The following is a 14,025-nucleotide window of genomic DNA, read 5'->3' as shown; positions in this document are numbered from 1 at the left end:
CAAAAGATTCCTCATATTATTATGACAGATGTCATACTATCTTTAAATTTTTTTTTTACTTACCTATCCATAATGGCTTTGTCAAATGAACATATAAGATGTTTCCAATTCCAAATATATGGATAGAGAACAGGATCAATATCAACATTCTCAATGGCTCTCAAAACATCAACATCTAATTTAGAAGGATGTTCACTGCATAATATATAAAACAGTTTTCATTAGCATGAATATACACATACATGGTGTATTATTGTAAAGCAATCCACCCTCATCAGAAAGTTTATATTAGAAAATGTAAATAATGTAATCCTGAATTACAAAAGTCAGGAGGACTTTCTCATCCTCTGTGTTTTTGTTGGCCAGCAGGATTTAAATTGCCAAGTTAATACACAGGTCTTAAAGTTCACAGATTAATTCTAAATCATTATAACCTGAATTACATTTTCATAAACCTCTCACCACTTTATAGATTCTAATTTAAAATTCTGAATCTGTTTTTTTAAGTTATGAAATTAAGTTTTTATGAAAATTAAAAAAATAAAAAAAATTTATGAAATAATTTTTTATGAAAATTTATAATTAGCCTTAATTTGATTCTATGCATATATTCATTTCCTCCTATGGTAGGGAGGAGCACCACAAATATTTGCATACATGTGATGCCAATATAGAGAAATTTATACAAATGTCAAAAATACAAAGCATTGCCAAGTTTTCATTGTGCCTTTCATTGGATAAACTGAGGGATATTAAAAAAATAAAAAAACCCACCAGAGGTGCTAAAAAAATGTGTGATCTTACTCTTTGACGATTCTCTCCCCATCCACCTTTATTTCCATATATTATTCATCACACATCATACTGCATGCTACTTGTGCTTTACCCAAATATATGTAAAGGTATCAATATCTTCAACTGTTTCTTTTCCAATTGTTATAATTCTATTTTGTTGTGGGTTAATTTTCATTACCTTTGTTTTATATATATATATATATATATTTATATTTATGTATATTCTTAAACAAACATTTTAGATTTATTACTCTAATTGTTAAATACATTAGATTCCCTCTTAGTTAATCTTTCTGCTCCTATTTATTTTGTATCAATTTCTTCTTAATCTCTTTTCTTTCCTCCTCTATTAACTGAACTGTATGATTCACAATTCATCCTTTGTGCTGCCTTTGCCTCTTTCTCAGAATTTTTTCAGCTGTACGCATGTATATTTCTTTAAAGATAGTCCATTTATCCACAATATTTTTCCTAGTAGTCAAATTAATTGTATCAAATCTATTTTTTTTATTTCTTTTGTAAACTTCTTTAACCCCTTCATGGATTATCCTGAGATATCTCGTTTTTAGTTTTAAAAGTTATTTGGAACTACACGAAATATCTTGGGATACAATAATACCCAAAGCAAACAATAATACCTCCAAATGTAGGACTGAAATGTATTTTATCTGGCTAATTTTGCATTAGACAGGTAAATCAAGTTTTCTCAGGATTTTCTTACACCTAGCAGCAAACGACTGTCTTTAGTTTTACTTATATTGAACAGCAATGTCAGAACAGTAGCGCACGTTCCTACGCCGCCAGTAAGCAAAATATAATTTGCCGTCCTAAATGCAGAATACTGAACCCACGAAAATAATTCGCAAAAACAATATCAAAAAATATTTCGGCGCCTTCTTGAACTGCCGCCCGTAAGGGACACTTACCTCACCTGTCCACTTATGGTGGCCATATGTCAGAATGTAGTTAGTTCGCGATTACTGCTTGTGCGGTGCCTCCGTAACCAGGTGGGAAGGAGCAGCAGTGCGTAGCACACGCTTCTTGATTAGACTGGGGTTCAAGCCTGTGACCACCAAATACGGAGGATGCGGAAAGGTCAGGGAATGACCACTGCATATCCCTGGAGCAATATGGCCTTAGTTGCTAATGCTCCTAAAAACTAAATAACAAACTGCTTGTGCATTCCACTTGATTTTTTAAATTTATTTATATAATGAGTAATGAAGCCTTTTTTTTGTGCCATTCTTTTAGCTCAAGCGCTAATTTATTAAAAAAATATGTATAATTTGCACACTTTTTGGTGTACACGAGATAACTCGGGATAGCCCAATTGGGTTAATTACTGCCATGTATTTTATACGAAAAAATTAATAGAAAATACAAAAAACTATACAATGAGTATTTGCATGATGCATACTTTTAATCTGTAAAATAAAAAAAAAGTCGATCCATTATGGCACATTTTCCGGAAAAAAATGTTCGGGTAAGGAGTTAATGTCTTTATTTTTCGGTTGTCTTTATTTTAACCAATTGGAACTTGATTCTTGGGTTTTTTGGTTTTAAAATTTTTGCTAGCTATTTTATTGTTCCATTTAAAAGTATATGGTCTATATATGCATCTGCTCCCTCCTGTTTGTTTGTTTGTTATTTGGTTTTTAGGAGCATTAGCAACTAAGGCCATATTGCTCCGGGGATATGCGGTGGTCATTCCCTGACCTTTCCGCATCCTCCATATTTGGTGGTCATGGGCTCCCTCCTCTCCAGCTGCTATTTATTAAGGAAAATCTCCATCACCTATTTCTTGTTATATGGTTGATGTGGATCTGTTTTCTTGTCTGGTGATATCCATGTTTAACTGTGTATTTCCGTATGCACATATGTCATTCCTTCTATTCCAGCTCATTAAAGGCACAGAAATCTTTAAACATTTCTCCATTTTCCTTGTCCTTTCCTATTCCCTCTCTATCCATTATCCATTCTCTTCCTCTGTTTCTATTATCAACTTTAGCATTCATATCTCCCATATTTCTGCTTTTTTATTTTATCTATTACTCTTTGTAGCTTTTCAAAGAAGTTTCATAGAACCTTTCTTTCTTCTCAGTTTTTGCAATGTTTGTTTGTGTATATACCTTTAAAATTGTCGTGCTTCCATATCTACTTTTAAATTTGGCATAGATTTTTCCTTTCAAATATTGCATTCCACTCTTTCAGGGCTTTTCTTGTATCAGTACTAAACATGAATCCTCATTGCTTATTAGGTTCACCATCACTCTCATTCACATTCATTTTTTTTTTTTTTTTTTTATGTGAACCCCAAACACGAGAGGTATTAGAACCTATAGTACTTAGTACCATGCTTGGGTTGGAGGTTGAGAAGACGAAAGAAGATATTCATTGACATTGGACTTGAACTTCTGTAGATTGTAATTTTCAGGAAATACGTATGAAGGAAGGTTGTTCCAGAAAACGACAGTTGAATGAATAAATGAGGAAGATGAAAAGTTGGTTCTGTGAGTTTGAAGTTGGACAGTAAATGGATGTTGGCTGGTGGCGGCACGTGTTCGGACTGTTTTGAAAGAGAGAGCGGGAATTATAGAAGCCAATTCAGAAGAACAGTGCCCATGGAAGTATCTGTAGAAGAGGCATGCAGCAGAAACAGTATATCTGTGAGAACCCGAATGGAGAGACTCTGTTAGAGATGAATCATTAATTAACCTAACTGCCCTCTTCTGAATGGAATCTAGAAGCCTAAGAGAGGTTTTAGGGGCACCACCCTAGATGTGGGAACAATATTCCATGCCCGGGCGGATTTGCGATTTATACAGAGTGAGCAGCTGTTTGGAAGAAAAGTAACGCCAAGAGCGAAAGAGAAAACCAAGTTTTTTAGATGCAGAGGAAGCAATATTTGTAATGTGCTTGTGCCAAGAGAGATTAGAAGTCAGGGTAATTCCCAAAAGAGACATATCATTTTGCCTAGAAATTGGAGTGTCACTAAAGATAAGCATAGGAGCAGAAGAATCCTTTTTGTGAGATATAAGACAAGACTGAGTTTTAGAAGGGTTGAAATCAACTAAGTTGTCTTTGCCCCACTGGAGAATTACCTGTAGATCGGCATTTAAGGAATTGGTAGCAGATTTTCGAGAAGTTGAAGCTGATTGAGCAGGACAAGGTTTCTCAAAATGGAAAGTGGAATGCAATGTGCTATCATCGACAAAATAGGATTTCCAGTCAATGGAAGAAGATCATTAATATACAAGAGGAAAAGAGTGGGGGAAAGAACTGAACCTTGGGGTACACCGGCATTAGTGGAGAAGTTAGAAGACAGAGAGCCATCTACCATCACCCTCAGTGAGCGATCAGAGAGAAAACTGGATAACCGATTACTAAAAACAGTTGGCAAACCATAAGATGGAAGCTTGTTTAGAAGACCTTTACGCCAAACACGATCGCAAGCCTTTGAGATGTCAAGAGCAACTACTTGTGTTTCACCGAACCTTTCCATTGAATTAGTCCATAAATGGGTAACATTAAGCCAGAATACCACCAGTGGATCGACACTGACGGAATCCATACTGGCGATCGTTGATCAGACGGAAGGTTTCTAGGTAGTTTAAGAGTTGGTGGTTAATTGATTTCTCCATTACTTTAGAAAGAGTAGAAGTGATTGCAATAGGACGATAATTGGATGGGAGGGATTTGTCACCCTTTTTAGGAACTGGCTGGATATGAGAAAATTTCCAAGAAGAAGGAAAAACACCTTTCGAATAAGAAAGTGAAAAAAGGCGGGCGGCAAAGAATAGGAGTAAGTTCAGGAACACAGATTTTGAGAACAAGTGGAGAAATACCATCGGGAACTGGAGCTTTCTTAGCATCAAGATTCATTAAAATCCTTCTGACATCCTTTTGACGGAAGACCACAGGAGGCATTGAATGGAGCGTTTTGGGAATGGTGGGAGGTGTTTTACCAAGATCATTAATACATGAGTTGGAAGAAAAATGGGATGCTAGAAGGTTAGCTTTATCCTGTTACATCACTTTCAGGACCTGTATTTTATATTTCCTCATTTCTCTTGCAATAAATGCTGCTTTACCTATTTCATACATAGCTGAAATATTCAAGCATCTTATTATAGTCTCTGATTTGGGAGAAAAGATATTCTTTGTCTGGTTCATCCTCATCCCAGCTTCTCTACAGGTCTTTCAGAAAGCTGATTCATATCTCCAGTAGGCTCTTCTCTAAAGTCTATTTATGATATATTTCAAAGTTTTTGTTTCAGTTTCTTTAGCAATAACATTTTTAGTGTAATATGTCTGCTAGCCACACATATACACCACCTTCCTTCTTTTGCATCCGGGCTTTGATGGAGTTCATCCATTCACACAACTATGAAAGATGGCAGTGGCTGCTGTTGAGGTCATCTGGAATTACAGCTACGAGTAACTCTGTTTATTTCAATAACCGTCCTTTTTGTTTCCTCTGTTACATCTGGTGTGGACTGGTCATACACTAAAAAAGCCAGTTTTTTCATCAGGCCATCTTGATCATACTTTCTCTAGCTATGGATAGGGACACCATTACTGCATGCACCTAGCATACCTATGGACTATAAGATGCAGGGAAATTTTAGGCAACATTCTTGGGGGGGGGGGGGGAATAATGCATCTTATGGTCTAGAAAATACAGTACTACATATTTGCAAGAAAAAGATAGTGTTTTTAGGAAACAACTGAAACTCACTGATATTGAACCTGTATAGTTTTCCAGAGGTGATCTAATGATGTATAAAGCAATTATTAGGCCACATCTGAAATAGTGCAAGTGAAACCAAATAATCTTTGCAAGAGATCTGCTTAAATATTACAATCTCTCACCCGGAGACATCATTTTCTTGTGGGTGAATCTGGTGCTGAAGACAACCTCAATCTGGAGAGCCTCAATATGCCACAACTGACAGACTTGTTGAAATAAAATCAAAGAATTCTCGCAAGATTTTCAAAAACTGACCTGTAATGAGATTGCATGTGTTTTTGGCATCAACTATGATACAGCCTATACTTTTTTTTTTTTTTTTGCCTATCCAGATGGAAAAGAGAATGTTTTTCCAATGAATCATTACAACTGATGAAGTATGATTAAGGTGTTTTGAATTAAACCTGAATTAAAACAGCCATATGTTAAATGACACCATCTTTCATTATCACCCTAACCCAATAAAATTCAATGAGAGCCAAGCAAAATGAAACACATGGCCACTACCACTTACACATGTCAGGGACCACAAGGTCAGACATTCAATGGAAAATATTACATTTCATTCTAATGCATTTTTTGAGATCTGCAGTGTGAAAGGCATAGCCAAACCTGTTAAAGAAAGGTTCACTGATTCTGTATGAAAATCCATCCAAAAACAAGGCCTGTATGGCAATTGAGTTGTTCCAAGAATACAACTGGGAGATTTTATCCTACTCTGCCTACAGTCCAAATTCCAGTCCCTCAAGATTTTTCATTTGTTACTAAAGTTGAAAGAATTGAGATTTTACACTCTAGATCATTATTGCTGTGGACAACACTGCACGAGCCATGTCAATAACATTTTGCTATTGACAAAAAGGAGGTGTGTGTTTGTGTTTGTGTTATTTGGTTTTTAGGAGCATTAGCAACTAAGGCCATATTGCTCCGGGATATACGGTGGTCATTCCATGACCTTTCCGCATTCTCCATATTTGGTGGTGATGGGCTCGAACCCCGGTCTAATCAAGAAGCGTGTGCTACGCACTGCTGCTCCTTCCCACCTGGCTACGGAGGCGCCTGACAAAAAGGAGGACCATATATTTAACAAATGTCATTCATGGATGCCTATGCAGAACTTGCTGACTGGTCCCTGTAAGCTTCTGTAATGCAGAGGACCTAACAATATAATTTCCAACAATTTGTTCTGAAGTGTACTGAGGATAATATTTTAAATAGTTACTGCTCACATACACAATGTTTAGGGTAACACTAAAAATAAAAAATGTTGATTTATAAATGTTCCATATAACTAAACTTTATCAGAGTTCAAAACTTGGTTCACAATGTATTCATAACTTATACATTGTTAAAAAGGAATATCTAGGTTACAATCCCCAATCATATTTTTTTCATTATATTAGAGTTAACAGATAATGCAGTAAGTCTGCTTTTCTAAAACCTAAAAAAATGTGATTAGGACATGAAATGTTAATACCAAGTTGATTAAATGCATGTTGAGGTTGAGTTGGGTGGTTTATAATTTTCACTGAAAACAGCACATTGGGATAGCTAAATGTAACACATTTAGCTAAATTAAACTCTACAACTGTAGTCATTTTTGAGAATAAAATCTGTAAGCAATATGTGAGGTTTGAAAATAAATTAACAGGACTGGAATTAGTCCTGGTAATTTATTTTCAAACCTCACATACTGTTGCATTTTTGTAAGGAATAACCTTTATTCCTTACAAAACTTGATTCCATAACCTTTATATAACATCCTGGATGTCACCTTCAAGGGGACACTCAAGATGTTATATAAAGTCAAAAATATCATTACATAATGGTACTTCTAACTTTATACAACATATCAATGTCTCTGCCATGCCTGGAAACAGTTGCAAATCACTATCTGGAAATTTTTTTAGTAATATCAGTGCACTATGATGAATGTTTCCAAGTGATTCAAAAGATCTTTTCAAAGAGTGTTTCAGTTTTAGAGAACATATAAAAGTCTACTGAGACAAGATTAACCAGCTACGACAGGTGTTCCATTGCTCTTTTTTTTTTTCCTTACAAAAATGCATCAGTAACATATTTTGAGCCCACCACCCCACCAAAAAAAATCATTCAAAATTCTACCATACACACCTGATCTTTGCTTTGTGTGACTTTTTTTATGTTCCTAAAACTGAAAGCCTCCTTGAAAGGATCATATCTTTAATCAAGTAAAGACATTGGAAGCAATATAATGGCACTAGTGAAAGAACTTCCATAAAATGATTCCAGTAAAATTTCCAAGCGTGACTAATATGTGTATATAAATCTGGAATAATACTTTGAAGGTGACCACATTCAGTAAAGGTTAATGGATAAAATATATATTCATATTATTTGACTATTATTTATTTTTTTTTTTTCACAGAACTATCTGGGTACTTTGGTACAGCTCGTAAACTTTAAATACTAAAAAACTCATAATTTTTAGAAACTTAACAATCAAACTTTGTGATTAAAAACAGAACTGTTATTTATTTTGATCAATATCTACTCAGAGATTTATTCCAGCTTTCATATTTGACCTGCAAGGTTAGACGTAGCTTCTTCCTCCTCTAGCAATTACAACATGGAATTATAGCATAACATTTAAACAGAAATAACTTACCCTAGAAGGAATACTTCGACACCATCTGGAGTACTGACTTCAGGAGGGGTACTGGAACAAGAAACTCTGCTACTTGGAGGAGTGCAAAACACATCCATATCTGAACTTTCATCTGAAGAACACATAGATTCACTTTGATTTGAAGCACTATTTGCTAAATGCATGTTCTTATCAAACAAACAAGTTTTCCATTCCCACAGACTTTCAACAGACAATGGATTCCCTACGTCATCAAACAGTGAATTTGTCTGTTGATCAAAATTTTCTTTTTGTTCTTTACTGTTACTGAAATTCCTTGCATTACATATATTTTGGATTTGATTACTAACAGTTTCAGCAATCTGTAAGGAACCAGCACTTGAATGTGACCAATAACAGCTACATTTTTTAGGTTCGGTATGACGTTGTGCATCATTAAGAAAATCACACAATAACTGTAAGATACACTTTAAGTGAGACCACTTTAAGGAAGAAAGTTGTCGCTTAAAAGAAATATTATCTTCTCTGTAACTGTACAACATGTTATTGACACCTTCATCATCTTCTTCTGAACATAACAGGTCATAATAGAAGGACAAATATACCTTTAAACTCCTTTGAAGCATTTTTAGTTCGTGTGGCATTAGTGTAGCACTCAAGTTTTTAAATACTTGTTTTGCAATAATGCTATGAAACTTCTGAAGATCAAAATGTTTATTCAAGTTAGGATCTGCTGCAGTAAACAGAAATGAAGAAACATAAGGAATAACACTTTCGATTATATATTTATGTAGATGAATGTCTTGAGGGACTTCTTCAGGAAATGAGAGTGCTAAATCTAGAAGTGCAGAAGATAAAGTATGGACTATTTCAATCTGTAAGTAAACCAAACCCTTGGCATTTTCTGTGTTACCATCAATTTCAAGTTTCACCTGCTTCTTTTCATCTCCTGCACCATTTTTATTTAGTTCTGTATCTAAACAAATTTTAGGCTTTTCATAAAGCTTTGTATTTGTTATAAGATTTGAAGGTGCTAGTATATTCTCTTTTGAAGAAAGTTCCCTAGACAATTCAGACTCCTTTAAAAAAGGATTTTTTAAACTGGAAAAATGTTTATCTAGTTTCAGAGAAGGAACAGTTGGCACTGTGGCTGCAGGAGTAGTAGAAGTAACAGAAGTTGCATTAGTTTCACAGCCGAATTTTTGTAGACCATAACACAACTGACTTATGGGACTAAGTTCATTTTCAGAACTAAGGCTTTCTTTGGTGTTACCTGAACTATTTTCTATGGAACTGGAATTTTCAGTTTTTTTTATTTTATCTTCATATGCAGTCTTGGTATCTTCTGAGACCTTATCTTTTAGCATTCTAGAAGCATTCTAAAAATAAGAGAGGGAAAAAACTATAACTATATGTACAACACTTTTTTTTTTTTTTTTGTCTATTAGAAAATTAATAGTATGTGGAAATATCAATGGAAAAGATATGGCACAACTTCCTTTTGTAAATTATTTTTTTTAAACAGTTATGGAATATTTTGGAATCGTTATTCCAGGAGTAAGAACATTATTCTAAGGAGGATAAAATTCTTGCAACAAACAAAGATTAATAACTGCTTTAAAAAAGTAATATCAAGATTAGAAGGGAAAGCAAAGTTTTTTTGGATGCTGAGGCAGCAGTAGCTGTCGTGTGCTGCAGATCTTAGCTGTTCCACAGATTCCCCCAGGTTTCAGGTTTCGGCAAGATGGTGCTCAACCACACTTCCATCGAGATGTTACCACGTTTTTGAACAACACTTTCCCTGGACATTGGATAAGAAGAGGAGGCCCAACTGCCTGGCCACCTAGATCTCAGGATATGACTCCATTGGACTTTTTTCATTAGACTTTATTAAAGACTGTGTGTACCAGAGAAACGTTCGGGATTTGAAACAGCATATTGTTGAAGCAGTTACTCTAATAATGCCTCAGATGCTGGAAAACACTTGGCAACAGCTTAAGTATTGTTTTGATATCTGTCGAGCTACAAATGGTGCCCACATTGAACTTTACTAACCTTCATAAAAACTTGGTGTGTGTGTGTGTGTGTGTGTGTGTATATATATATATATTGTTCGAAATTTTTATTGTTACCTATTATTTGTGGTTTTTACATATAGGCATTAGTGTTCATACAAATCTGGTCATTAATCTAGCCTTATTTAGGTCATCTTAATTCCACATAGCCTATACATATTAGGTTTAGAAGTTTAATGCTTAATGATAATGAATTTTCATGACAATTTATTGATGAAAATTTTTTTATCTGTAGCAAAAGGTAATTACTAGTTATTATTAATAGTACACTTCTATTTTATTACTATTATACATTTTTACTATAATACATTTTTGCATTCCATCACGTGGCCGTCAATCCCCTACTTCGTCGGGGGCTTTGAGTGGATTGACAGCCCTTTCGATGTAATGCCTTATACTCACTCGTTTTTGTTTGTACCTATCACAGTTTTGCTATTTTAAGTTCCTTTTCTTTTGTTTAATTTCTAAAGTTCCTAGTATTTTTTAAGTTTTTGAATTTTTTTTTTTTTAAATTCTTAATTATTGTTTGCATATCTATTTATAGTATTACTGTGATAGGTACAAACAGAAACGAGTAAGTATAAGGCATTACATCGAAAGGGCTGTCAATCCTCTCAAAGCCCCCGACGAAGTAGGGGATTGACGGCCATGTGATGGAATGCAAAAATGTATTATAGTAAAATGTATAATAGTAATAAAATAGAAGTATACTGTTAATAATAACTAGTAATTACCTTTTGCTACAGATAAAAAAATTTTCATCAATAAATTGTCATGAAAATTCATTATCATTAAGCTTCTAAACCTAATATGTATAGGCCATGCGGAATTAAGATGACCTAAATAAGGCTGATTAATGACCAGATTTGTACGAACACTAATGCCTATGTGTAAAAACCACAAATAATAGGTAAAAATAAAAAATTCAAGCAATTAGAAACGAATATATACTGGCACGTATAATGTTCAATTGGCTAATATGGCAAAAAACAATGGCATTAACAACGCACAAAAGAAAAATTAAAATACAAAAGAATACATACATCTAAACGTAATATTAATATATAAACCAACATATATATATATATATATATATATATATATATCTGATAATTAAAATAAATATGATATTTAAAATAAAAACATCAGCCAGTAGTACGGCAATAATGCAGAGCAAAACAAAACGTAAAATAATATAAAATAAACAAACAGGGAAGGGAAGTAGCGGTAGTAGGACGAAAGGTAGTCGATAATCTCCTGTATAATTTAGTCAATTAAGTCATTAAACCCAATTAATAAAACATGATGTAAATTTAAAATAATGCCAATCATACATAATTTAGCGGAACCCCCTCGAAGGTACCATTTTCCAAAAGACGTGAAATATCACCAAAAAAGGGTTAAAGAAACTACCAAAAAACTAAAATATCAAAATAATAGACTGACCATCATGCCCCATATCGACAGAGGACCACGAGGCCAATAATGGTCATGGAATCGCTGCATTTCAATCGTCATACAAATCATCGCAAAGGCGGAAATATAGAACAGACTGTTCTATAGATTATTTTTCGCTGCATAAGGACCACCGCCATGCAAATCCTTTGCATTGGTTGATCTATCGGAGAATGGAGGTGTGGTTTGGTTCTTCGATATTTCCGCCTTTGCGATGATTTGTATGACGATTGAAATGCAGCGATTCCATGACCATTATTGGCCTCGTGGTCCTCTGTCGATATGGGGCATGATGGTCAGTCTATTATTTTGATATTTTAGTTTTTTGGTAGTTTCTTTAACCCTTTTTTGGTGATATTTCACGTCTTTTGGAAATGGTACCTTCGAGGGGGTTCCGCTAAATTATGTATGATTGGCATTATTTTAAATTTACATCATGTTTTATTAATTGGGTTTAATGACTTAATTGACTAAATTATACAGGGGATTATCGACTACCTTTCGTCCTACTACCGCTACTTCCCTTCCCTGTTTGTTTATTTTATATTATTTTACGTTTTGTTTCGCTCTGCATTATTGCCGTACTACTGGCTGATGTTTTTATTTTAAATATCATATTTATTTTAATTATCAGATATAATTAGGCATCATGTGGAGGATGTGCATTTGCTGCCTCTAATGATAGCTACATAGCCATATTTATTTATTTTTATCACTTTTGCCTAACTTTTACCTCACATAATATATATATATATACACACAGGGTGTCTGGGCTAGAGGTATCCAAAAATACACACATATATCTCAACATCTATAAGGTGTATTAAAATATTTTTTTTGTTATTATACAGAGTAACTCACCAAGTTTTTATGAAGGTTAGTAAAGTTCAATGTGGGCACCATTTGTAGCTCGACAGATGTCAAAACAATACTCAAGCTCTTGCCAAGTGTTTTCCAGCATCTGAGGCAGCATTATTAGAGCACAACTGCTTCAGCAATATGCTGTTTCAAATCCCGAACTTTTCTCTGTATATATATATATATATATATATATATAAGAAAAAAAAAAAAAAAAAAAAGAGTATGAACAAAGTCATGTGATACTACAGAATTAGTCTGGAAGTTTCAAAGAGAAAACCACTACACAAATACACTACCAGACAAAAGTTAAGTTACTGATGATAAAAGTGCAATAGTTTGTAAAATAATTGATATAAGTCAATGAAATAAGAAATTTTGTATGGAAGTACACTCTCTTATAATGCAATAGTACTATGAATAAACCTATGAATAAAGCATAATTTCTGAATTACAAATTATTTCATGTATATCTGAAAATGAGCATCCAGCAGAAGAGACTACAGATTTTATTGGGGAGGGGAGGAAATACCTTTAACAGCTAGGCAACACTCAAAACAAAAGGTATTTCCAAGTTCAAAGCACATTCTTCCAGGAGAATAGTTTATAACTTGTAAAGTAATTAAATAAATGAATAAATAAATATGCATTTATTCTCTAAACCAATTGTTGGTAACTGGTGATTAAAGGTGACTGACAATTCAGTATTCCTCTCCCTTGAACAGTTATTCCCAAATGGGATTCTACTACTCACTAAGAGGTGTTTCAGGAATTTCTGGGAGTGTTTTGTTTTTCACACTGATAACAAAGGTGCTACCACAGAACCCAACAGAAAATTCGTTGATCCACATCAAACTCCAGAAACTCATTATAAATTTAAAATAAGTATAATTATTTTACAAATACAAACTTTTATATTTCATTACTTAACAATCCTCTACAGTTAAGATATAATCATATTGATTAAACATAAACATCATGAACATTTTGAGTTTTTCAGTACAAATCAGTTAAACAGAATATCGAGTAGATTAACTCAGTGATGCATTTTTTATTTAGATAGAAAAACATTAGCAATTTATGGATATAGTATCAAAATACTTTAAATTTTTTATACATGGTTGATACTTTTTAAACTAGCTTTATAAATGAAAAATTATTTTGATTTCCATTGAAGGGGTCATTAAAAAATAATACTTTGTAAAAGGCAATGAACATAGACTCAAAAACACTGAGAACCAGTGTCTCGAAGCATCCCATACGTGCTCAAAGGCAGAGTTTTCCAAACTGTGGGGCATGCCCCCCCCTCAAGAGAGTCTCCCAGGGGAATACATCTACATCTTAAGAAAACTTCAAATCTAAGTCAAAGTGAGATTAATACAGAAAACTTGGCTCCAACTGACAGCAAATGCAGGGCAGTGACATTTAAAAATATGTTTTCAGTTGGCATGCGTGAATTGTGATGG

General features: G+C 34.0%; 1 protein-coding gene across 1 annotated transcript in view; it reads right to left on the bottom strand.

Annotated features, from left to right (window-relative positions):
* Positions 1 to 14,025, bottom strand: part of Ankle2 (ankyrin repeat and LEM domain-containing protein 2) — a 145,888-nt gene that overhangs the window by 34,855 nt on the left and 97,008 nt on the right. Inside the window, exons 10-11 of the mRNA XM_090383895.1 lie at positions 8,193 to 9,550; positions 64 to 195 (exon numbers count right to left, since the gene is read on the bottom strand). Of these exons, the coding sequence (XP_090240021.1) occupies positions 64 to 195; positions 8,193 to 9,550 (1,490 nt within the window). The remainder of the gene's footprint in view (positions 1 to 63; positions 196 to 8,192; positions 9,551 to 14,025) is intronic.

Source organism: Mastigoproctus giganteus, chromosome 10 (assembly GCF_048544385.1).
Source record: "Mastigoproctus giganteus isolate SK-2022 chromosome 10, ASM4854438v1, whole genome shotgun sequence".
NCBI classification, from domain to species: Eukaryota; Metazoa; Arthropoda; class Arachnida; order Uropygi; family Thelyphonidae; genus Mastigoproctus; species Mastigoproctus giganteus.
This window is presented reverse-complemented; position numbering and strand designations above follow the sequence as displayed.